The 24,989-nt window shown below is 38.9% G+C and overlaps 1 protein-coding gene across 3 annotated transcripts in view; it reads left to right on the top strand.

The window, feature by feature from the left end:
- Positions 1-10,905: 10,905 nt before the first annotated feature.
- Positions 10,906-24,989, top strand: part of pax7a (paired box 7a) — a 46,132-nt gene continuing 32,048 nt past the window's right edge. Inside the window, exons 1-4 of one of the 3 annotated variants that reach the window (XM_020629012.3) lie at positions 10,906-11,381; positions 12,720-12,955; positions 13,775-13,904; positions 14,277-14,405. In XM_020629012.3, coding sequence (XP_020484668.1) covers positions 11,294-11,381; positions 12,720-12,955; positions 13,775-13,904; positions 14,277-14,405 — 583 coding nt within the window. In that variant the 5' untranslated portion in view covers positions 10,906-11,293. Of the gene's footprint in view, positions 11,382-12,719; positions 12,956-13,774; positions 13,920-14,276; positions 14,406-24,989 lie in introns of all 3 variants that reach the window. The other 2 variants (XM_020629011.3, XM_065954719.1) reach the window with 2 other exon arrangements.

Here is a 24,989-nt window from a genome sequence, read left to right as displayed (position 1 = left end):
TCAGGTTCGGCTCTCAGCCTGTTGTTAGGTTGACTGAAAGTTAGACTAAGACAGGATTTCCAGCATGGCGGCTGCTGCCGATGAGCCTCCAGAACGCCCTGCAGTAACAGATGGATGACGTCACTCAGGCTTCGTTCATTCATATCTACGGTCCCTGATACACACATATAGTTATATGGATGCATAGATGTCACTATCCGTTTTTTAGTCCTTCCAATTGATGGTTTGGACGAGGGGTTGTTATGAAGCTCAACTAAGACCAATTGGAATTAAGCACTGTGGGTCAAAGTGTTCAAATGTGGGGAGAAGTTCAATCAGTTTCAAATATCTTTTTTTCCTGATACATTTTTGACAACCTTAGATTAGAGGACAGACATGATATTTATATTTTACTCTTTGATTTCAAACAGAGCAGGATTTTTGCCTTTCATTTCAAAATGTATTTAATCAAATACATTTGTCCTTTAGTTCTCTATTTCAGGTGTTTGTCTAAATTCAGGCAAACATCTTGCACTCTAAGGAGCTTTTTTTTTTTTTTTTTTTTACCAAATGGCAGTTTGATGTTGTTTTTCCAAGTGTATTTTTTAAGGGAGCAGCATATGCATCCGATTCTTCTGCATGATTAGCCTGAATAATGGTTCTTTTCAATCACAGGCACCGTGTGACTTGTGGTCTGTGAGCTCTTTGTGATGCCCCCTGGTTTTTTTTCTTTTTTCTTAAGCATCTGTGTCCGGCTGGAGCAGAGATAGACGTTATGGTTGCAGAGAGTACCTAATGGGAAGACAGGATTCAGTCACAGACTGGAGGTCAAGTGATCTCCCGTCACTGGAAGGACCTTTCAGATGGCTGTGGTGAGACTAATTGCAATAGCATGCAAAATGGAGGCATTACTTTAATCTTTATTAACAAAGACACTTTTTCTTTCTCTGATTTTTTATTCTTAAGATAAGTCTTCTCTTGCGACCTCTGATTTAAGCGAAGATGATCTGTGTTCTTTGGAATGGAGAGACATGTGGTTGTTTGCCTTATTCAACAAAGTAGTGAATGTTGTGGGTGATACTAAACCCGTTTAGTTCAACAAATACGTTCAAAGCTCTTATACTCTGATTTAATACGCTAATATCATTAATTGGAAAGCTTTTAGTCAATAATCATATACAAACTCTGTTAATTGACCATTTTCTTGGTACTCTGACTCTCTGTATTAACAGTAACAAAGTGTGTTCTGTTTCAACAAACGGTTTAATGACATGTTGTTTTCCATCGACATCTTACACAACGAAAGCTATTTCAACAGCTTTGTCTTTGAGCAACTTTTAGGGCTTAAATGAACAGGATATCCTATAAGTATTCAGATAAGGGGGTTTAGGTTTATTTTAAGAAACAGAACGGTCCCAGGATAGTCCTGATCAACTCATTCAATCTCTTTTAGTAAGCAAAACAAATCTGTCATAATAAAGAGAAAATGTTAGTAGAGCAAATCTGTCTGCAAAGCCAAGCGTTTGATACTTACATTTGTAGACCTATACAAGTATCCATTTTACAGTATTTGCCCCAGAGACAAGCTTGTAAATTCATTTACCCCATTGCATTCTAGGAATTAGGGTCTGCAGTCTTCTGATATGATAGGAAACAACATTGGATGTTGGTTGAATGTAAACAAATGCTGCTCAATTGAAGCAAGCGGCGAGGAAGAAGACGGTGAAGTTGTAACTTAACTAAGTGACATAGTTGATTTTTACACGTGCTCATGTTGAAATGTTCATGTGCTCTTGAGTAATCTCCTCTCCATTCTACTCCATCACATTTCAGAGGGAATCATTGTACCTTTTACAAATATGGATTTATTTCACAGCTTTAGTCTAAATGCAGGTTCACATTCATTTTATTCATCATTTAATAAGTATGTACAATATGAAGCTGTTTAACAGATTCAACTAACAGAACACAAACTAACACATTTTTATCATAAATAAATCAATATTAGATTTAACATAAGTCTGACAGGAACAATTTGACTTCAACATTTATAGCTTTAATAACTGTATTCTGCATTGACAATCCCCCCTGATTCTTTTTCCAAGTATTTCTACATTTCCAGTTTAGATAGGATAAACTGTTAGCCTCAAATGGAGGAAAATGTGTCTTGTATACATCTTCTATTACAGCCCCCAGATAAATGGGCCGAGAGTGAGAACATCACCCAATCAGGAGGGTAAGAGGGTGATGTTTCCTCAATGACAACTGTAATCTCTCTTTTTCTCATATGACTGAAAAGCAAAAAAAGTTAGCTTCAATTGAGTAAAAGCTCAAAAACAACTCTCTAAAGTGTCTTCAACATTATGTCCTAATATGAGTTCATCTTTAATACAAATAGTGGCTACACTCCACACAGCTACAGGCTTTCCTTTTTGTCGCACCAGGGGCTCCACTATACGCTCTATACACACACTATTGCTAAACTTAACTTTCACTCACTTAGAATTTTGATGTAACTTTCTCTTGACACATTTTTGAAACTCTTGACAAATCAGTATGTTTTTACAGCCATTAATGTCGAATTAATGACAAGGATGGACTGGATGATATTTCCTCACAGCAATGAATTCACTGCGCTATTAAACAGGTAACAGACTTTTAGTGTGTTATCTTTTAATTTGTCCCATGGTCAAAAATAAAAACAAAATGTCAACAGCATGAGTACTACATCATTAAGTACATAAATAAACCATTCTGTCTTCGAGCACACAGCATATAAACAGACACTAATATTATTATTTGTACAGTAAGAACTTCATTTAAAATACACCAAACGATCTGAATGATCTTTTAACACAATTTAATTACTCATTTATGTTCAGCACAGAGGACTAAACTGCCTTAACATTTTGGTTAAACCTTCATCAGTTTAAATAAGGTATTGAGTGATGCGTATGTAAAACAATCTGACCTTATGAAGAGAAACTGTAATAACCTCTGTGTAATAATGTGAATAATAAGTGCTATTAGACATTTACCAGTAAGCGCAGATGGAGTAACTGTAGCAAGTCAAAGGTAACACTTGGTCACCTTCAGTCAGCACATCACATTGTGATTTCTGCTGGACAGGGGTCGTGACCTTCTTCATGTGCTGCCGCTCTCACCAGACCTCTGCTGGCGGAGCTGAAGCTGCAGAGCCACACTGGTAGGTTGTGTGAGAGGACAAGTGGATTTGGCATGCACATCAGAGCGTGATACCCAAGCATTTCTCTCCTATCACATGCCACACACACACACACACACACACACACACACACACACACACACACACACACACACACACACACACACACACACACACACACACACACACACACACACTCGCACAAGTACGATGTGACACACACACACGAAGCATTCTTGGTTGTGGAAAATGGATTGCAACACTGGCCACTGTAATGAAATGATGCCAGCAACCCACAGTATTCCTTTACAGCAAAACTCTCTAAAGGTTTTCAGTGTAGCCTCAGTGTTCAGCTTTGTTACAGCAGAAAAAAAAACAAGCTTTTACAAATGTATTCTCTTATTACATGTTTCTACGTCTGACTGCACACAGAGGAATGGTAAGATTTTTCTTATGCTTGATTTATTGAAAACAGGTTGTAAATAAAGGAATTTAAGAAGAAGATTTCTTTGCCATTTCACCAATAATTAATAGAAAAACCCTTCTGGTAACCTAATGTTTAAGTGAAACCCTTTGAAGAGAATTACAAAGAGTGCAAAATGTCATCAGGACAAATTCTCCCAAAATGCTCCTTCCCTGATTTAGTCGTTCCCCGATTTAGTCTCATTTTTGTGTGTGCTTCAGGGAAATCTTCTCATCTGTGATCTTCTACATTTAGGTGTTCGTGCAACCTGTTTTGTCAAACATCCAGCAACAACTCAGACTTTCTCCTGCAATCCTGTCCCTCTCTAATGAACTGACACTAAACCAGACGCTGTCTTATCTTAGGGACATCGTAGGCGGCCATGACAAGTTACACACCATTTAAAATGTTGCATTATCTCAATGTGTTCGCGCCGGTCTGAGGCGAATCATCAAAGACACAATATCAGTGGTTGGCTATGACATGTCACCTTGTTTACGAGCAGCTCCGAGTAGCAGGCAGGGCTTTAAACTCTCATGACCAACGCCATCCTTACGTAAACAAACGTTAGACAAACTGCTCATCGAGTGAGAGTGTGAGTTGGTGTGACGGTTGAGATAGAGCGAGGTGCTTTGTTGGTTTGCTGTTGCGTTAAACGGAAGAGGACAGGTGAGCGCTGCTGTGAGGTGATAAGAGACTTGAGGAAAGAGACAACAGGTTTCTCGACGTATTGTGTTGAGGAGGAGGATAAAGGAGCGCACTGTTGCACCACCTGAGAGGCAGAGAAAGCATCACACTGTCTCTTGTCATGCGCTTTGTTTTTTTCTTCTTCCTTATTTGTTCCCTCTTACTTCCCATATTCAAAGTGCAAGATCAGTCTCATTTTAAGGATCCAGATTTTCTTCCTTTTGTCCAACATCATTATTGTCTTCCACCTGTTCAGAATACATGTGCAATTTCCTTTATTCCACCTCCACTGTCACATCCATCGCTAGTACTATTGGTGCCAAGTGAAGGTGTTAGTGAGGATGCACAGAATTCACACTATAACGAGCACTGACAGGATGTCACGATGTCACCCACTCTGCCACAGATCAACCCCACAATCCCGCTTCTACCCCCCCTTCCTGCACCCACCTGCACCCTGCCAGATGAGTCCGCCCTTGTTTGTGTGATGTCAACTGCACCATTCGCCTGTTTCCACAGAGCTGATAGCTCTGAAGGTGTTGCAACAAGGAGGCAACATTCACTCTTGTTCCTTGATCCCTGGTTGGACTGATATGTCTAACATGTCTTCTTCTTTTCTTTTTTTTTACCAAACTTGTACGATTGTTTGGGGCTTCCCCCCCCCCCCCCCCCCCCCCCCCCCCCGCTTCTTTTTCTGCTTGGAATTCAACAGAAAGCTGCCCTCTTTAAGTGGCCTTTGCCTGTGTTTGATCACCAGTTGAGTTATGGATGTCTCCATGACTCATAAGTCAAACGCCAGACTCAGCTGTCAACATAACACATGTTGTTTTCCCTCTCCCCTACCACACATTGCGAGTACCACCAACCTATATCACATCAATAATGGACTGGAAAACGGGAACAAATCAAACTAAACTCTCACTAGTCCTGCAGGTTTATTTGGAACTTGGAAAATCCAATCCGCCGTGAGTTTTTTGGGTGATTCAGATGCCATGTGGTCAGACAATACACAAACATAACGGATACATACACATATTAGAGAATACAACTGTTGTTTGGAGCAACCAACTTTGAACCCATCAGCTAATTCCTTATGACAATAAAGCCTCTGGGAGCGTTGGGATACTTTTTGGGGCTTCCGTCAGCCAGCAGTTAGCAATAAAGAACGAAACTTCTGAACGCGACTTTATTTTGTTAATAACCGTTTTTCACAGTCCAACCAGCAACATGACACACAATGGATGTAAATGTTGCTGAGAGACGACATCTAAAGGCGGATTGTTAACTGCATTGCATGAGCGTAACTTGCAGTTAAAGACAATAACTGAAGCTAAATGATGATGACACTGATGTGCTCAGGGATTGCATTAAAGCAGATTGTGTATTGTCCCATTTTACTCTCTGCATGGAATGTTTTCCTGTACACAGCCGATGCTTGCTGGAACATAATTGATATCAAAATCAAAAAAGCAGAACACATCCACTACCAATTCCTTTACAGTGAATTTGGAGCAGTATTCAGCGAACAGGAAGGTGAACATGCTGCAACAATGTCAACATATTGTAATCCAAACATGTATAAAGAACCCCCCCCCAAAAAAAAAAAAGAGAACAAACTAAGTACAATTACAGTCTCTAAATGAAATCAGCGGTTGAAAACAGTCTTTCTTTTAAACACATGTGGATTCAGTTCGATGAAAGCTATCAGTATACCTTTGTACACAAACAAACAAAGTGCAATACAGTAGAATCAAATAATGAAAATCTGACAATAGATCCATTGTATATTGCTCTTGGTTTTTGATCAGATATATATGGATATATGGTGGAATATATGTATAGCACAGCTCGCTGCACATCCAAGCAGTTTAAATACCTATAAAGGTAGACAAAAGTATATGCAGGATGTGTGGCAGTACTCATATTTCAGGAGAGATATAATTTAAAAAAGTGCTTTTTAGAATATTACACAGGTGACAGTTACAATCATAAATAATGTAAATTTCACCACCAAAATGAATTAAATGGAATTATTTACAACACATCCTCAAGAACTCAAACCACTTGAACTTGGTGTCCAACTCAGTGTCTTTAGATGAGTTAAACTGTGTGTGTTTCTCTGTAAGTGTTGAAAATGCAGGAAAAGTCAATGACTTTGGAAGTTTTGACAAGAGTTAACTGACTGAAAAGGAAACAGTTCGGCTGTGGGATGTCTTGTAAAACGTTTGTTTCAGGATTTCATTATCTGTCATTAAATACGGTGTAACATCTGTAAAACCCCCTAAACCCTAACCCTAACCCTTAAACACAAACAAACAACTGTGAAATACATTTGAATTATATATAATTGTCTGGACTATAATCCTCAGTATAATCTTTGTATAGTCCTGTATCCTTTAGTATACTTTTATTTAGAGACTTGAAACACTGGACGAGTAAATGATCAAAATCATGAGAATAACATATTGTTTGCAGAAGACTTATTTCATTGTATTTACATATAGGAGTTAGCATAACATCTTTACACTATGTTTCGTTGTGCCTGTTTTTAACTGAGATTAAAGTAGATCTATATTCTGTCTCTTATGTTATTTTTTGAAAGGATTGTTTTCCCACCTTTCTTCCTTTGACTGAAAAAAAGGTCTGCAGTTGTTCTACACGCTATAGAATCTTTACACACAACCAAGTCTTTCTATAAAGCAGGATTTCTGTTGTTCTTTTGAATTTATTACAAACTCCACTGAACTATCTGCCTCACCTTTGCTCACTTGGTTTTATTACACCTCTGTGTTTCCTATATATGTACTGTATGGAGCTGGCCAAGAGGAGACTGAACGGTGGGAGTTCAGGCAGGGTTCACACGTATGGCTAACTTGTTCCAAATGAGTGTGAGGAATGCCTCACTCTCCTTATTAACCAAACATCACCTTGTCAGACCTTACATGCCTGTTTGGAGCTCCTCCCCGTGCCACACATAATGAGATGAGTATCTCAAATCAGCTTTCTTTAATTAAACTTTCAACACAAAGTATAAGCTTTTCACCAGTCCCCTTCTAAGAGCGCATTTTATACGCTCTCTGTCTATCGTGATCAAATAATTCCCATGAGGAAGCGATTACACATTTGGATAATTCCGAGCAGATGTGAAAATGTCTCAACAAGTTAACAAGGCTGTGGTGGAAGTGCAGGCCTCTGCACTGCTGAGAGCATCTGTCTGCTGAGCTTTGAGCCTGGCACTGGAGGTAAACTGTGGAAGGACTGAATATGGTGGTAAACCATAACAGATTTTTAACTACTTTTTGGGCTTTCTGCACTGAAAAACTCTCTCCCTGACATTTTTATTGACAGTGTTTCTCCCACAAGCAGATTTTTGTTTTGTTTTAGCATGCAATACTTCCACATTTAACAAAGTGGAGGTCAGCCATCATGGGAGCAAATAATACGCAGTGTGTGATTCATATAATGAGCACTAGTGCTGATGTAAGATTACTTTTTGAAAAAAAAACATCTTCCATATTGTCAACAAAGAACAGACCTCGCCTTCAGCACTAATATGCCCACGAAATGGAAAAAAGCTTAAGGAGACTGTTGAATTTGATTAATTTTTTAATATACTTAAAGTTCAGACCAGCACTTATCACAAGACCAGAAGAGACGTAGGACTTTACGTGTTTACTGAGTTTTTGGGTTCCTTTAAAAATTGTTGTGTTTAATTTTTTTTGCTTGCTGTTTTTTGTATCTCACTGATTCCCCGTCTACACTTTCAATATGGCCCAAATGTCTTTCTTTTTATTTTGAGGCTAATGATATGATATGGTTTATATCTAGAAGCTTTGCAGACATCTTTTATAAACTGCTTTTACTGCAGAAATAAATGCAAAAACAATACACATTATCTAAATATAATCTATAAACCATTCACTAAGACCAATATGTGTTATTTGGTTGCATTAAAAAAAACACCATCGCATTTCAGAAGATAAAAGCTCTGTTAGAATTCAAATAAAGTAAAAACATGAATGTTTATGCACACTTAAACGCCTGTACTTTTCGCCTTTGTTCAGCTCAAGACAAAGATAAAGCCTAAATTGGAGATGCCTCTCATCAAAGGTGTTCTCTCTTTGTGCTCCTCACTGTGGATATAGCTGAACGTTGTGTAAAGAGAAAATACATGCAGATAGGAGAGAGAGAGGGAGTGTTCACCTACAAGCAAAAAAGAAACTTTGGTAATTACCATAACACAAATAATGAGAGGCGATGTAGGGAAGTGTTTGAAGAGCGCTCCTGATCAAGATAAGATTGCAGACAGTATCGTAAGGGAGAGGAAGTGTTTTTGTGTCTGCTGCAGCTGAGAGGAAACTTCAGTGACAGACTTACTTATAGGAGCCAGACGCTGAGCCGCAGCCTGCAGAAACGAGCAGGCTGAAGGGAGGTTAGGGTGTGACGAGGACGACGAGGACTCCGAGTCACTTGTGGTCAGAGAATACAGAAACATTATGCATTCATACATATGTAAGCAGTAAAAAAAGGGTTGTTTGGAAGAGCACACAGATTACATTAAGGTGGCCAATATAGCAGAATTCTACAAGTGAGACAGGAGTCGCCCACTAGTGGACAAGGTGCCACAACAATAGGAATATATTGTCATTTAAACATGAAAAAATGAAAAACCACAAAATAATGGTTGAAGTTATAGCATCCCTCTGGAGGCCTTTGTGAGATTTAACTGTTGTTTACTCTACTGTTCAGCACTTCTTCTTTAAGTTAAGAGATGAAAGTACCCTAATTTTAAGAGACCATAAAAAATTGCATTTAATCTATTCTTTAACCTTTTCCATTTTTATTAACTCTAGTTGTGGAACAGCAAAGCATATCAAATGTCTTTAACTACCTGTAAGAGATCTTTTTTTTTTAATCTAAAAGAAATAATGTGGCCATAGGAGGTAAAAAAAATATCTTAATATGATGCATGTGTTTTTAAATATGAAATGTTTTTTTACAAACACATTTAAATTCATAGTAGTGTAAATGCAAAATGCCTCTGCACACAGAGGGTTCCTTGTTCTCTCGGTTGTAATAATGAATAGCTCCATGACAAATGAAAAGCAGGCTAATAATGATGAGGATAACAGAGGCAAGACCTGCTGCTGCTCAACCAATGATGTTTGCAGGGAGATGAGATTATTAGCTTTATTTGCGTGTCTTTGTGATTTAAAAAAAACATACCTGTTGTCGCTTCAGATATGTGAAATAGGCCTATATATTTTTTTATTTCATTTTTGTTTATTTTTTTAAAGAACGTGCTTTCCGTAAGAGAAAAGAAAAGTGCTTTTGTGTGGATCTCACATGATTGATGCTTGACTTAATCCAGCACTCTTTGCGCCTTCCCAGGAGGTTGAGGCGCTCTCTTTGTGCTCCTGCGTCCCATGTGAAGCGAACCAAAGCGGGAGAGTGAGGGTCAGAGCTGTTCGGCAGGGTACCAGATCCTTCCCACCGGCACATCTGCATGTGAAATCGCCATTTCACCCCTCCACGCTCCCTAATTGTTGCTAAAATTATTTGTGAAATTGCCTTCCACCAGGAGTGTTTTCCACGGCAATTGTCACACGATTTTATATGCACGGTGGGCCCACAGAGTTGACACATGCACCTCTTCTTTTTCTGCCACATGTGCGCTTTTTATTCCACTTTAATAGCGAGGCATTATTTTTGAACAATTACCTTTTAGCAATTACTCGTGTGCGTACTCGAGGGCAAGGCAACCTGTTGTCACCAATAAGCGGGTCGATCCAAATGTTGTCATTACCACAAACAGCAAAAGGAGCGATTTAGACGTCCATGCTTACTTAATTGAAAGGTTAACAAGGTAAAGGCATCTTACGGTCTAACCTTAGACAGACAGGGCAACTTTTACACAGCATCTGTGCACTCAGAAAACACAGCATCAGCGTCTGACACAGTTATTCTGTGCCGAGAATTTTAACTCACGCGAAGCTTTGCGTGTGCACCGTGAAAAAATAACTTTGGATACAGAGGGTCACGCAGATTTTTAATCGACTGTATTTACTTTTGATACGGTCAATTAATTTGATTTTTTTTTTCTAATCACATTATATTTAATTAGAATTCGATTCTTTATCTGCACAAAAATAATAAACGTATTTAAACAAAAACTAACAAATAGGTTGTGTTTGAGTTGTTGCTATGGATGCAATTTAAGGGTTACATATTTATTTTGTATTTTTAGCTTATACCTATTATCTAAAAAAATATATAATAGAATAAAGTGTGATAGCGCGAAGAAAAAAAGGGAAATTAGAGCCTCAACCTGAGAGCATTAATATTCCTCAGGTTTAAGCAGCTGAATGTCATGAAAGCGGACACATTTTTAAAAGTCAGGATTTAGAATAACATTTAGATATAATACAATGTTGAACTGCAGGTTTTCGGTGTATGGAGTCTCATGAAGGGAGGCAGGAGTGAATTAAAAGTGGAATGTGTTGCTCTGATTGGTCGGCCGGCCTCTGGCTAAACCCACTCTCTTTCATGCATAAAAGAAAGGCCGGGGAGCCTATGGGAGCGCGCGCCTGTCTCCTCCTACGACATGCACGAAAGTTGGCCACTTAAACTACTTCTAACCAGGCAGCAGACATTATACTGAACCCAAACTACGCCAGGGGAAAAGAATAACAGTGCTTTTCTGCAACTCTGATATACAACTTCGTGTGCAACTGCGCTATTTTGCAGATTGCATTTTTATTTGGCTGCTGTTGTTCGCTTTTATTTTGGCGTCGCAGCAGAGGAGAGCATCACTTTTATTTTTCTCTGCTTGAAGAAGGGCTCGTCCGGTTTCTCCACCTGGGATTTGGATTTGACAGCAGACTCTTTTTGAGCACTGTTGAAGGCATTCCGTTTCTTTTACTTGGACTTTGTGACAGTAACGGGTTCGAGTACATTGTGTTGTTCGTGTCAGTAGCTACATGATGGCTACTTTACCCGGAACTATGCCTCGTATGATGCGCCCTGCGCCAGGCCAGAACTACCCCCGAACCGGCTTCCCCCTGGAAGGTAAGAGAAGTGACAACATGTGTGTGATGTGTGAGCTTGTTTGCTGTGACAAAACTCATCAGCTGTGCACTCTGTCAGCCTGTGTGAGAGTCACACACAGGCACACAGTTTGTTACTGGCGACATGCTGGGAAATAAAAAGGTGGGTGAACAAATACGACCTCCAGTCAGAGATAATTAAAGTTAACAGCCTCAGTCACAAGTGAATTAAATATGGAGTAAGGAAGCTGTTTGTGCTTTCTTATACATCTTCAAACTTTTTGAAATTGTCACGTATATTTCCAGCCTTATGACATCTGATTTTTGAAAGATTTTTTGTTGTAAAGCTTGTATTTATTTATTACTGATTCAATTTAATTCACTTTAGACCGATCTTATCCCAGAAATGTTTGCTTCTCATAGAGATGTAGGCTACTTAATTTATTTAGGCTATAATGTATGAAGGCTATAATAAGGCTAACTTAAATAAAATACAATTATATAAGTTTAGGTATTCAATACTTTGCTTTTCCAATTGCTGAGGACTTGTATTCAAAATATTATATGTAAAGATTTTTATTTTTATACAATTTAATACGACCTTAACCTACAGTAAGTTTTCTCCATATTTTCACAGATGAAAGATTAAGGCTATTATTTTGTTTCATTTTTAGGAAAACAAATCTCAGTAAAACTTTAATGATCACACACCAAACAAACACCCACACCAACAAACAAAAGCAATCTAATTGGTAATTTTTTTTCCCTCCAAACTTCAATGTCCACACTCGAGTCGTGTGAACATATGGGCGTAAAAAAGATCACTTTGTATTTGCATGCGTTTTTGGAAACAGTTTTCCCATTACGCCCAGATCGTGCTCAAGTGCTCTGGACTGAAATGTAGAAAAACCACGTAGCTCGCGAGTTCCTCGAGCTCCGGGATTATTTCAAGTGTCCTGCTGCTGGAAATGGCCACAATACACACAGCAAAGAGACGACTCAAAGGATCACATCAATATTTGTACAGCATGACTAGGAATAATCAAGGTGGGAAGTGTCAGCCTCTTTAGTGTCTCTTGAATGTGAAATTGAGCGCTGAAGTGGCCTCGGATACATCCTGTCAGACAGACAGACGCTGAGAGAATTTGGCACGAGTCTCTCTTGAAAATGTGTAATATGAGAATGTGAGTAAACTGCGTCCCATTAAAAGTCAGTAACATAGCAAACATACTGCTATTTGTATATAGAACTGGGTTGAATTAGCTCATTATTTCTCCAAGTAAACATTTCCCAAATCTCGTTGTTTTTTTTTTGTTGTTGTTTTTGAAACTTTTTTTTTTTATTATTTATTGTGGCGCAGTGTCCACCCCTCTGGGCCAAGGGAGGGTGAACCAGCTTGGCGGCGTGTTCATCAACGGGAGGCCCTTGCCAAATCACATCCGACACAAGATAGTGGAGATGGCCCACCACGGCATCCGACCCTGTGTAATCTCGCGACAACTGCGAGTTTCTCACGGTTGTGTCTCCAAGATCCTCTGCCGATACCAGGAGACCGGCTCGATCCGTCCAGGGGCCATCGGAGGCAGCAAGCCCAGGGTGAGTGGGGTCCATGAGGGTGGGTCTGTGTGGGTTACTGTCACTAAGGTGACCGGCATCACGAGGTACAGGACACCTGAGTGAGCTCAAAACTGAGGAAGTGTTATAATAAAGCAACGTCGACACAAAAACGTATGTCTTAAATGCTTTTTTATTATCATTATTGTCATTGTTTTTATTATTATCGTTTTTATTATTATTATTATTATTATTATTATTATTATTATTATTAGGGTATTATTAAATGTCATCCCACCTATAACATCCTGTTTTGTTTAATCAACACGTTGCTGTCAATATTTATTGGCTGTAATTGTTTTTGAAAGTTGATATCCAATATTTTAGATTTAATTTAAAATGATCTATCATGTAAAAATACATTTAAAAAAATATATATTTAAATACAAGATACTAAAAATATAATTTTATATAATAAAAGACATAATTAAATCCCTTTATTTATTTATTTTTACATTTTGTGGTCTCTTGTAATTACTTACATTTATACATTTACATTCTTAGATAATATTTGGTCCTTTATGAAAGGCAGCTGTTATGTTTTCAGTATTTTTGTCATATTACAGGCTATTTTATTCTGTACAAGGACACATTTTTTTTCACAGGTGTTGTTTTGTTTGCATCAACGTTAATTTTTAAATCACTTTTTTCGCTTTTATTCTCAATATTCGTTTTTACTTTTGAAAAGAAAACATTTACTTCTCGGTTTTAAAAATTCCTCTCAATTAAAACTGTCTTGTTTCCCCTCTTTTGTCATTTGCCCCCCCCTCTTGCGTTCATCGCACCACTTCAACCCTTCAGCAGGTGGCAACTCCTGACGTGGAGAAGCGGATCGAGGAGTACAAGAGAGAGAACCCGGGGATGTTCAGCTGGGAGATCCGGGATAAGCTGCTGAAGGACGGGGTGTGCGACAGAAGCACGGTTCCTTCAGGTGAGGCTTCATCTGGTAAGCTGCACTTCTTTTCTTTTTTTTTTCTTATTACTAGCCAACACTGCAGCATCAGTCCTATCAGAGCATCACTTTGAATCCAACATAATTTTAAGCACCCTCCCCCCTCAGTTACTGATTTTAAAATGTCTCAGTGTAGCAGAAAGCTCACCTGAGCCAGAAAAACTCACCTTGTATTATTGCATTTTTAGAATGTAGTTCCCTTTAATTTCCACTTCCTCGACGAAGCTGCTCATGTCAAACTTTTCCTGTGCCATTTGTTGTGTCCTTCTAAAACAAATGTATGATAGGATTATTCTGGTTCTTTTATGGGTTTTAGGGCTAATCACCCATTTACCTTTTTGTTGCCATTAGTGAGCTCCATCAGCCGCGTTTTGAGGGCCCGATTTGGCAAAAAAGATGACGAGGATGACTGTGATAAGAAGGATGAAGATGGAGAAAGGAAAACAAAGCATAGCATCGATGGCATCCTCGGTGATAAATGTAAGTTAACGGCAGAAAGTATCTGGCCATTTTTTGTACATATCTGTTTGAATTACAAATTATTATAATTATTATAATGCAGAGTAAATAACAGCCTTGTAAACAGGAAAGCGCTTGTTTTAAATAGACTTCCTACTTTACGTCCTCTTGGGAAATTGTCCCACATCCGAGCTTTCAGCTAAACGCAGAGAATGTATTCTTGCTTTTAACTCCGAGCCAGCACTTGTTCATTCACTCAATTATTTATGAGAGCCTTTGGCAGAAGGTATTTAAGTGCAGAAAATTAATTTGTGTAGCGAATTCCTCCTCATTCATTCACTCATTTAACGACCCTTAAACGACAGCTGACAGTTGACCCATTTCACAATCGATGTCAGTTCACTGACATTTCACCACTTGTCACTTAAAGTGAAATCAATGTTCATATTATTATTTGCTCTATTAGTAATGCTGCGAGGAGGGAGAAATAAGGCTTTGATGCACGTATTGGCTGTCACTGTTTGTCAATAGAATTTACAAGCTTGTAATAACCTTAAAATGCATTGAGATCCCCTGTTGTTTACGGTATTTTTTCTATAGCATATTTAACATATTTTAAAACACAACATAGAGAAACATAACAAATGAGGGAGCATTACATTTCATTACAAACAATTAGACTTTGAATTGAGATTTTCTTATTCTTTCATTTAAAAAAGAAATAAGGATGTAAACGTTTTTTTTTTTTTTTTCATTTTACACTTGAAAACTTCTCATTTTATTGTCTTATCTCTTCTTGTGTTATTTGCTTTGCTGTTTTTCTTACCCATGGAGGGCAAAAATGCTTGTTTCAAAGCGCTATAGAGGTTTCTCCTTTTTTGATGATCAAACGTAAGTGAATGGCGTTTTCGATAAGAGTTCACAAAAGCCTCTCCGCTCAAAAAGACTCTGCCAAAACATTTTCAAACTTGAAGATGAACTTCACGCGCAACAAACCTCCCCGCCCTCCATTGACGCTTTTCTAAAAGTGAAGAGTCCGAGGTACAAAAGTAAATCCTGGAAAGCAGGGCAGCGAAAAGGGAGAGTGTGGGCCCGTCCTTTCTCATTCAAACAGCGGCTAAAAAGAGAGAGAAAAGTTTGGACAAAGGGCACGGAGAGACATAAAAGGAGATGAATTATTCAGCACGCCCCGCTGCTAGATAGTTTTGTAATTTTCCATAATGGTCCGTTCGAGAAGAATCAGTTGATAGCGTGAAAACGGTCTCTTTTTTCTGTCACTCCACGCACTAATGTTAGGAAGAAAGAAAAAAAAATCACAGTTCTGTTTCAAATATCCCAGAGTCCGTAAAGATGATCTATAAACCCTGCTGGCTTTAAATGACGATTCTTTCCTGCTTTGAGTATGAACGTTACGTGCAAAAAACGCGGGGATGTTGATGCGTAATGCAACTTATTTGACTTGTAAAATATTAACTACAATATTATTGACTTTCTGCTGTTTGATCCACAGAATATCTCTGCGTTTACTCTTTAAATAGCGTTCTTGTGTTTTAAATCAGGACTTAATTACGTTGCTATAAAAAGATACGCACCCTCTGCGTAATGCAGTTTATACCGGCATCCGGATGGCATCTAATAATGTTAATACTTATTAGAGTAAGCGCTGGAAACGACGGTTGCTGAATAGGTGTCTGTGTTCGTGCCGGGTGTAATAGCTTGCAGGCAGGGTAAGAAATGTATTTATCCCCAATCAGCCCCTCACTCTCTGAGTTTGATGCGCAGCCCTTATGTGGAGAGGGGTTTTAAAGCAGATTAAATAGAGCCTTTTATTTCTTTTCACTTTCATCTCAGAGCGGGGCTCACAGTGGCTCGCCCAGGGCACAAAATTCATGAGATTTTTTTTTTTCGTTTACTTATCCAGATTTTAAGACTTTATTTATTTATCTATTTGTTTATTAGGCTTGTGTATTTGATTTTCTCAGAGGTTACATCACGGATTTATCCCAGCTATAATCTTGCTTTATTAAACGTGTAGACCTATATAAACCGCTAACCATATTAATATAATCTGAATTTATTTGAACGCATTTTTCTCTGAAGGATGGTGGGAGAAGCAACCAAAACTTAAAAATTGTTCCACTTTTTCACACTTCTGTCATGGTTGCCTTTTTTTAATGTGTTAATTTTTAATCGTCTGAGATTTCACAAATTAGTGCTCAATTCTGTACACACTTATTGAACGTCTGTTACATTAATGCCAAAATAAAATTACGCGCTAGAAATGGAGAAAGGTTTCGCAACATCTGTACAAATTTGGGCATCCTTTTGTTTTGCGCCACGCGGCTATAAGAAAAGGTGAATCAGGTGTCCTGCCTCCATCTGCCACACAAATGTAACTAACCTGACCATCAGCTGTGGTGCAGACAGGCGATGGACACTCCAGCAAATCGCAGGATTACCTGAGGTCCTCAATCTAATTTAACAGATGCCAGGTGGGATTATTTCCGCGCGTCAGGAAGGGAAAGTGACAGAGCCGTGGAGAGGTGTGAGAAAGTCAGACATACCAAATATCCAGGATGGACGTGGCTAAAGATGGCTACAAATTAAAACCATTATGTTTCAATAAAGGTAAAGCTTAAAATCCGACCTATTTGTTTCAAACATACTTAAAGAAAAAGGAGTCCTGATCACATTTTTTTCCCATTTCTGAAACAGTACGTGCTACCTGTAAAGGTTTGTAAATTCACGTCAAAGTTAACCAATTACCCAAAAATGAGTTTATTGAGGATTATCACCTACTCCCATGTCCAGCAGTGTTCAGTGTTATTTCTTTTGTTTTTAAAACTCGGGATATTGAGAGCAGAATGACGCTAAAGCTGTCCCCTCGATACTTTACCACGTAAACTCACATTCACGCACGCACTAACACACACACTTTTGCGCATGCACGCCCAGCTTCTCAGTGTATGGTAATATAATGTAGCTATATTTCGGGTCTAAAGCCGTGCTGAATGAGAAGGACAGGGGAATGAAGCGAGAGACCACTTCAAACAAATCCATCTGGAACAGTGTGTGAGAGAGATTCAGTGAAAGTATGGGGAAGTTATTTAGCTATTAATAACGTTTTTTCCTCAGGCATTGAGAGTGACTCCATCTGCACTTTCTCGCAGCTATTTGGCTGGGTGGAAATTGAGGGAGACCCAAATGTTGGGCAGAGATAACATACCCATCATAGCCCAGACCCTGCGCTGTGCTTCACTGCATTAAACTCGGATTAACCTCCCCTGTCCCCGCAGCCACTCAAGCCACATTTCACTGGAATTTACATCGGTAGGCCTACATTTCTTATAAAGAGGGCCAAGGCTGAAATAATGATTATTATATATTATTATTATTATTATTATTATTATTATTATTATTATTATTACTACTACTACTATTATTGTTATTATTATTATTATTGTTATTGTTATTATTATTATAGGGGTATATTTTTAATCCAAAGGCCTAAACCATACAAAATGACAATTCTTTTTTTTTCCAAATATCTTTAAGTTCTCTTCCCCTAAAGGCTTTATTTCAGACCCTTGGCGTCTCAGTCAGACGCACTAGGTAGGCTACTATCTGTTATTCAGACGCACAGAGAGCGTCCGCTTTCTTCATGTCTGTTATGGTTTTCAGTACTTCTGGCTGCTTCAATATCCAAATATCCCGCCCGATAAATATGTTTTGGTTGTTTGCTGGTTATTTAACCTGATAACCGATTAATAGCTGTAGCTACCTGGCATCCAATAGGCTACCCCTACTGGCCAAATGGCAAATTGCATGTGCTTTAAACAGCTGCTAGATAATAACAATAAAACATAATAGTAGGCTAATGGAAATAATAGTGGGCTGAGTCAAATGGACAAAAACTCAGCATGTTAGCTATCTTATAAAGCAGTTTGCTAAATTGCAGGATCAGACCGGTTAGGCTAGGCTAGCATTGAAAGATCTGCACACCTGCTCAATCACTTTACTTCAAACAGAAACGAGATTGAAGCTACATTTTGCTTATAAAGTTGACAAAATAGTAGAATTTTTGAAATAGATATTACATTTTAACCATAGTCTTTGTTTAAATGACACTAGCCTAAGCCTATGAAAGACTCGAAGTAGCCAAAGCCAATATGAGAATTTACACTAAATTCAGTGACACTTGTTAGCCTGTTCAGCTTCATATTTTTTTATTTAAAAAAATGGCGCTTTAATTGGTTGTTAATGACATATTGCTTTATATAAAATTATGGAGGGAAGCTACTTCTACCAGTGTAACAAATTAGCCTATTGGTTCCAGCAAGGTAACATGAGCAAACCGTGCAACATAATAACATGAAACACATTGCTTATGAGTAATGAGTAATGCATCAATTTTAAGGAGGGCAATTTAAGCTTGTAGGCCTACCATGCTGCAGAGACATTTCAGTGTCAGGAGCTTTAAGTGTCGGCAGTATTAGGCTAAATAAAAAAAAAATGAGTAGGCTTACATTCACTCTGTGCTGGCATTTGACTTTGATCACATCAGAAATATTCATGGAAGCACAAACACTGGCTCCTGCACCATTATCCAGGCTGACAGTGATACCTCTCAAGGCTGTCTATTAATTAAAGTGGCGCTTACCATGTGGGACGACTCCCTATCTGGGCACAAAAATGGTTTTTCCATCTCTTGTGGGGCTCTTGAAAAGGGGCAATCTTTCCTCTCCAGCTTCTTGTGGGAAATTTCAAAGTGTACAGAGGAAGACATGGGGATTTCTAGCTCATTTATAAAGACGAGTTTATAATCCTTTCCTGCTTAATAACTTAAAAGGATTCAATTTCTCCCCTCATTTATGGGGTTATGATCGCACATTGTTAGACACAGATAGTAGCATTTCAAGGTTAACATTTCCTACTCGAAAATATCAGAATATAAGCTGTAAGCCCATAGGTGCCCTTTGTTTAGCCTGCAATTTCCTCCGCAAATGCTGATAGGCCCATTTTAGATGTTGTTACTATTAATGTGATAACAACGAGGGAGACCACATTGATAAGATGTCTCTATGCCACCAAGCATTTTCAAATGATATGATATTTAATTATAGCATATAATTTCACCATCGAGAATTAAATTCAGTAGGCTTACGCACACTCTGAGGATTGAATGTCTGGTTGGGGGTCCCAAACCATACGAGACAAATTAAAGAGGAAGCGTTGCCCTCCAGGTATCCTGTCACACACAACAGTAGGGTGCTTCATTTCTGTCTGTGTTTTATTCCGCCAATTTTCACTCTGGGGCTCCGGGATCCTGCGCTGCTCTGCCTGCAGGCTGGAGGCCAAAATAAATACAGAATCTTACATTTTAAAACATTTTTTGCCTTTGCTTAAGCTTTTCTAGCCACCCCACCCTCTCCTTTTCTCCACTTATAAAGTGTCACATATTCAACAGGTGGGGTTGTATGTGTCTTTGCTCTGTTAGGTTTCTAAATGTTGAGTAACTTTAATTGTTTCAATAATTTCAGAGCTCTGCGGAAAATTAGAAACGAAATTAAATTAGTTTGTTTAATATGTGTGTTATCAAGTTGCCATAGTTCATATAGGCCAGTTTATTTTAATTTAGACTATTTCTATTTAGTACGATTCATTTGTTATTTGTTTGGGGAATGTAGTTGTTATTTTTTAATACATATATAGGTGTAGACTGTATGTGTGCGTCTTTGTAAACCTATTCTGTTGTTGGCCTCCTGACATCGCGTTAAGTATCTACATTTCCACTTGAGGCGTTTAATGCATCCCCTAAATTGGCACCGCTTTGTTAGCGTTGATGTTTAATTGGCTGGAAGAAGATGAATGAGGCTGACAGGAATCAGCTGTCCACAGATTCCCCTGTGAGTCTGACTCGGAAATCATAACCTGACCAGCTTTTCCTCCGCTGAAACCAGCTCGTTGAACTTGTCACATCTAATTAGGGTGTTAAAACCCACCGAGTGCATCATGGGAAACAGTAGGTGGTGGGTCCGGGGCAGCCAATAAGGCCTTTTTGGGTCAGATGGTGGAGGGGGGAGGGGTGGGGTTGAGCAGCGTGGTTGGATGCTCAAGTTGTTCAATTGGACCGCTGCGGGCTTTTATTTTCTAACGCAGGCCTTTTTTCCGCTCTTACTTCAATTATGGCCGTGCAGCGGGTTACACAGGCCGGCCTGCACGGGCCGTACAGCCTTGTTTTAATTAGGTATGAAATTAATTACAGCAGACATCTATTAAACACTTTTAAGTTGGGCTCATTTTTTCCACAGAGTTTAAAGGTGTAACAGTGGATTAATGGCTTACTGCCAAAATTACATTTTAATGCATCCCGTCATTCGTGCGCTGCTATCTAACAGGTGTCAGCATATACAGAATGTATACATGCAGACTTTGATATTTAAACTTTCTCACTTATTCTCAGTGTTTGGATCCATAGATTTTAAACATCCAAAAGATTTTATCCACAATATTTTTATTGCTGTAGACCCATTGTATTTCCTTTCCATTTAATTGTATATGCATATTTGTATCTTGTGCATTTCTGGTAACAACTTTTAAAAAACTTTTTTGTGCTGCCTGAGGTAGTCTACACATTCTGTGCAAATGTGAAAATACAATAGTTTTTGATTCCCACTTTAAGAAGTGTATTCCTTTTTTTAAAATGCTTTTTTTTCTGTTGTATTGGTACAAAAAAAGCCCTGTGATGTCTGACAGCCTCCTCTCGCCATTGTTAGCCGAACAGCCTCTAGAAAAGGACGAGAGAAAGGAGAGGGAGGAGAAAAGGCCCCTCTGTTATTTTCTGTCTTGAGACTTGCTACATAGGCTATTCAGGCGAGTTGATGAACTCCTCCAAAAAGTTTATTAAGGGGATGAAAACAATAAGAACTAAAGCCTTTGGGTGCCCAGGCAGACAGTTTATAAACTAGCTGCTATTGTGCCTCAAAGGCAGATGCATGAATACTTTTCAATGGGGGCCTTCAAACTGACACGATCAGGCTGGACAGCAGCAGTTTTAAAGAGAGAGAGGGTGCTTCTGCTGCAGCTCACATCTTGCCCTTTTTTTGCATTAATGTACATCTGCAGGGGGGGGGGGGGTGCTGGGACACGCTATTACTCTAAGCTTTGGATTTGCTTAAAAAGATATATATTTATCGTAGGATAGACATATTGTTTTGATATTTATTGATGCTAAAACAGAAGTCCTTTTGATGGTATTTGGTGAAAGTTTTTTTTAGATGAATCAAACAGCAACTGGTTTTGTAACTTGCATTGTATTTTCTCTTACCACTATTGCTTTATTTTTGTATGTGGACATTAAAATTAATTTGTAATAATAGCATAATATCACAATTCATCATCATTCTACACTTAAATGTAGACATTTAAACTAAAAACTTTTAAATTCTTGATGCAACCAAAAGCAGTCCAAAATTGTTGATATATGTATATATATATAAAAAAAAATTTTTTTTGAATGGGGCGCACTGATTACGCGCACTCAAGAAGATACATTATTCCACTCCTTTTGAGTCAACAATAGACTGTCACTCTTTATCCCTCTTCCCTCCTCTGTCCCTCCCTCTCCAGCTTCTCCCTTTCAGTCCTCTCAGTCTCTGGCTCTGTGCCTCCCAACATCAGAGGGAGTCCAGTGATTTGTGACCCCAGAAACCCCACACTTAATCTCGCTAAAGAGAGGGAGCATCCAGTTTTGCAGCTTGGCGGGCCCCAAATAGTCCAAGCCGGCTCTGGCAGGTGTCAACATTAGCAAACAATTGGTCCCCAGTCCCACACACCCCTTACCCGTACCCCAGCGCGACTCTGAACCTAAACTATGTGAGGCGCGCTGAAAGGAGCCACATAATGGGGGAATGAGAAGGGGGAGGAGAGGCGGGGGAGAGATTACACTCTGAGACAGCTATTAGCAAGGATGAGGCTTTTCTAAACAAACAAACACAAAAAAGAAGAAGAAGGCGATCAATAATGTGTTAGTTTACCAAGTGGAGTCATCATTGTGGCTTTGGAGTATTTATTTTCTGCTCCATTGTTTTTCTGCACTTCTCAAACGTCTGTGGGCCATATTGGCAATCCAATTTAGTTTAGAGGGGGGGTGTCCCTGGGAGGTCTATTTCTTCTCCCGGCCAGTTCATTCATAGATTTGGTGTTGTAATGGATCCTGATTGGTAAGTATTACCTCGAATAGTGGACACTGACCGGGCTGTCCGGTGGGAAAACGAACACTCAGGGATGACAGGCCTCTGTTAGCTCGGTGGGATTGCAGCCCCTCTCCCTCATTAGACAGGAGTGTCTTTGCGAGGAGCGCAGAGGAAATGGGAGTAGAACGAGTTGACATGTGGACTGTCGCTGCTCTCGAGTGGATATATGTCTTGACAAGAGGGCCAATGTTTTTTTTAAAGGCCATTTATTTACCTCTCACTGCCGATTCCTGGCCATGCCAACAGCAAAGACAAGAGTCCTCAGTGGGGGGAGGTTAGACTTCCAAAGGTTTTAATAGGAAGAAAAGCCACAGTTATCAGACAGAAATCTAACTAAATTGCTTTGAGAAGTCCACTTGGCCTCCAGACAAATAACAAATTAGACAGAATAAAAACAGTTCAGTTCTGGTAACAGCCGCTAAAACAAAATCACTGGTGCGTTTAGGGAAGCTACCATCAGTTGGCTGCAATAAACAAGTGTTTTTAAGTGACCTCTTAGCCTCTACACACAATGTGGCCTGTTGCCACAATACACCAACAACAATGCCAACAAGCAATAAAATGATTACAGGCTTTAAGGACATCTCATAACTTCCAAACAAAATGGTCAATCTCTGCCAAATTTGAAAAAGTCTCAAAAAACCTAAAAACATGAAATCTAGATTCAGTCTTTTTGGTTTTTGCCTTCACTAGGTGTATCGCTAACAGGGACGTTTGCAGAGTAATTTCAGCTTTAAACAGTCTCTAATTGACCATGAAATTCAACTTATTACAGTCATTTTGACTTTTTAAGTTCTCTACCAAACAAAATAAATGTTGTTGCATCTGAGAGATAATGTCCAAGAATGATCGAGGCCTTATGTCCAACAGTATTTATTCAGTATGTTTACGAAGGTGTCTAGAGCAAAGACTGAAATCTTGATACCTTCTCCTCTTTGCTTTCTAATCTTCCAACAGAGAAACCTGAAATATCTTGTAACTGTGGTGTTTGTTGTTATCTCTTATTTTTAGTGTTGGCTTTTAAAAACATGTAACACTTTGCTTTTACATTCTCCTTGTGTTGGTATTCTACAAGTTTTCTACAATATATTCGGTATATTCATTTTTAAAAAGTTTAACATTTGTTCCCCTTGGAGTATAAATAATGCCAACAGATTATACCTTGACTGTTACATTTGGTTGTGGCTAAATGTTGCCTTTTTATAACTTATCAGGTTGAGTTTGCCCATCTTAAGGTTGTAGTTTGAAGAATAATAAACGACTATAATTCAATTGAATTTCCTGCCTGTCTGCAGTAATCTTGGGAAGATTTCTCACTGGACACTATTATTATAGGCAGGACATTTGTCTGAGTGATTAAACCATTGTTATCCTGCTAAACAATAATGCTGATGGATCACTCAAAAGAGTATACAGTACATTATTAAGTGCATGTTAAATTGTGCATTGGATGAGCAGGTCAGAGCCACATCATTTATTGAAAGAAATGTAGTTTCCTCCGATTCGCCGTGCCACCTAAGGTTGTCAAACTCTGACAGCTGGCTCAGATGGAGACAGTATGCTGCATTATGACCGTCCTCTGGTTACCATGGCGCCGCATTAGAAAAGACAAAAAGCATTTCTGGCTAATTTTATTACAATGCAGGAATAGCCCACATAATGTGCGACAGTAATTACGTTTAGCACAGCTCCCCTCAGTGATGAATGAGGGACATTGAACATGGTCCGCTAGTTTAAAAATCGCCATTAGCCCATGCTACTTAGGGCCAGAACATTTCACATTATATGCTCTTGATCTGCTTCACCACCGAGTTTGTTTTAATTGTGCGTGTTTCTCTTTTTCACGAAACCACAAAGACAATAAACATGTTCCCCGAGTGTTGCAAATCAGAAATGTGTTTTTTTTTCTCCACCGAGTTAAAATGTGTAAGCGGTTGTCCAAACAGAGGGGTGGAGCTCCTGTCCTCGTCGACTAAATAACAACTTCAAAATGTTGTCCCCCATTTTCATCTAATGGGCTTATTTCTGCATCGTCAGTCACTCTCTCCTTGGGGAATATGTAGTCTCAGTGTAAAAAGCTTTGCCACTGTGCCACATCTCAATGTGGAGGGAACACAGGAAATAATGCCATGCAATGTAATGCTGCACTGTGCACAGAGAGAAGCTTTTAATCATGAGCATCACAGTATTGTAATGTAAAGGAACTCTTTGGAAACTGTTTATTGTAATCCACTAAACCTCATTGCACTGTAAGATCATGGAGTGCTGTGGAGTGATTTTTCTTTTTAGATTAGCTTTATGTTATCACCTCATGAATTAAGACTATTGTGATTTTTTTCTGAGGTAACAA

Source organism: Labrus bergylta, chromosome 5 (assembly GCF_963930695.1).
Source record: "Labrus bergylta chromosome 5, fLabBer1.1, whole genome shotgun sequence".
Lineage (NCBI taxonomy): Eukaryota > Metazoa > Chordata > Actinopteri > Labriformes > Labridae > Labrus > Labrus bergylta.
Note: the sequence above shows the minus strand (reverse complement) of the source record. Positions and strands in the feature narration are given on the sequence as shown.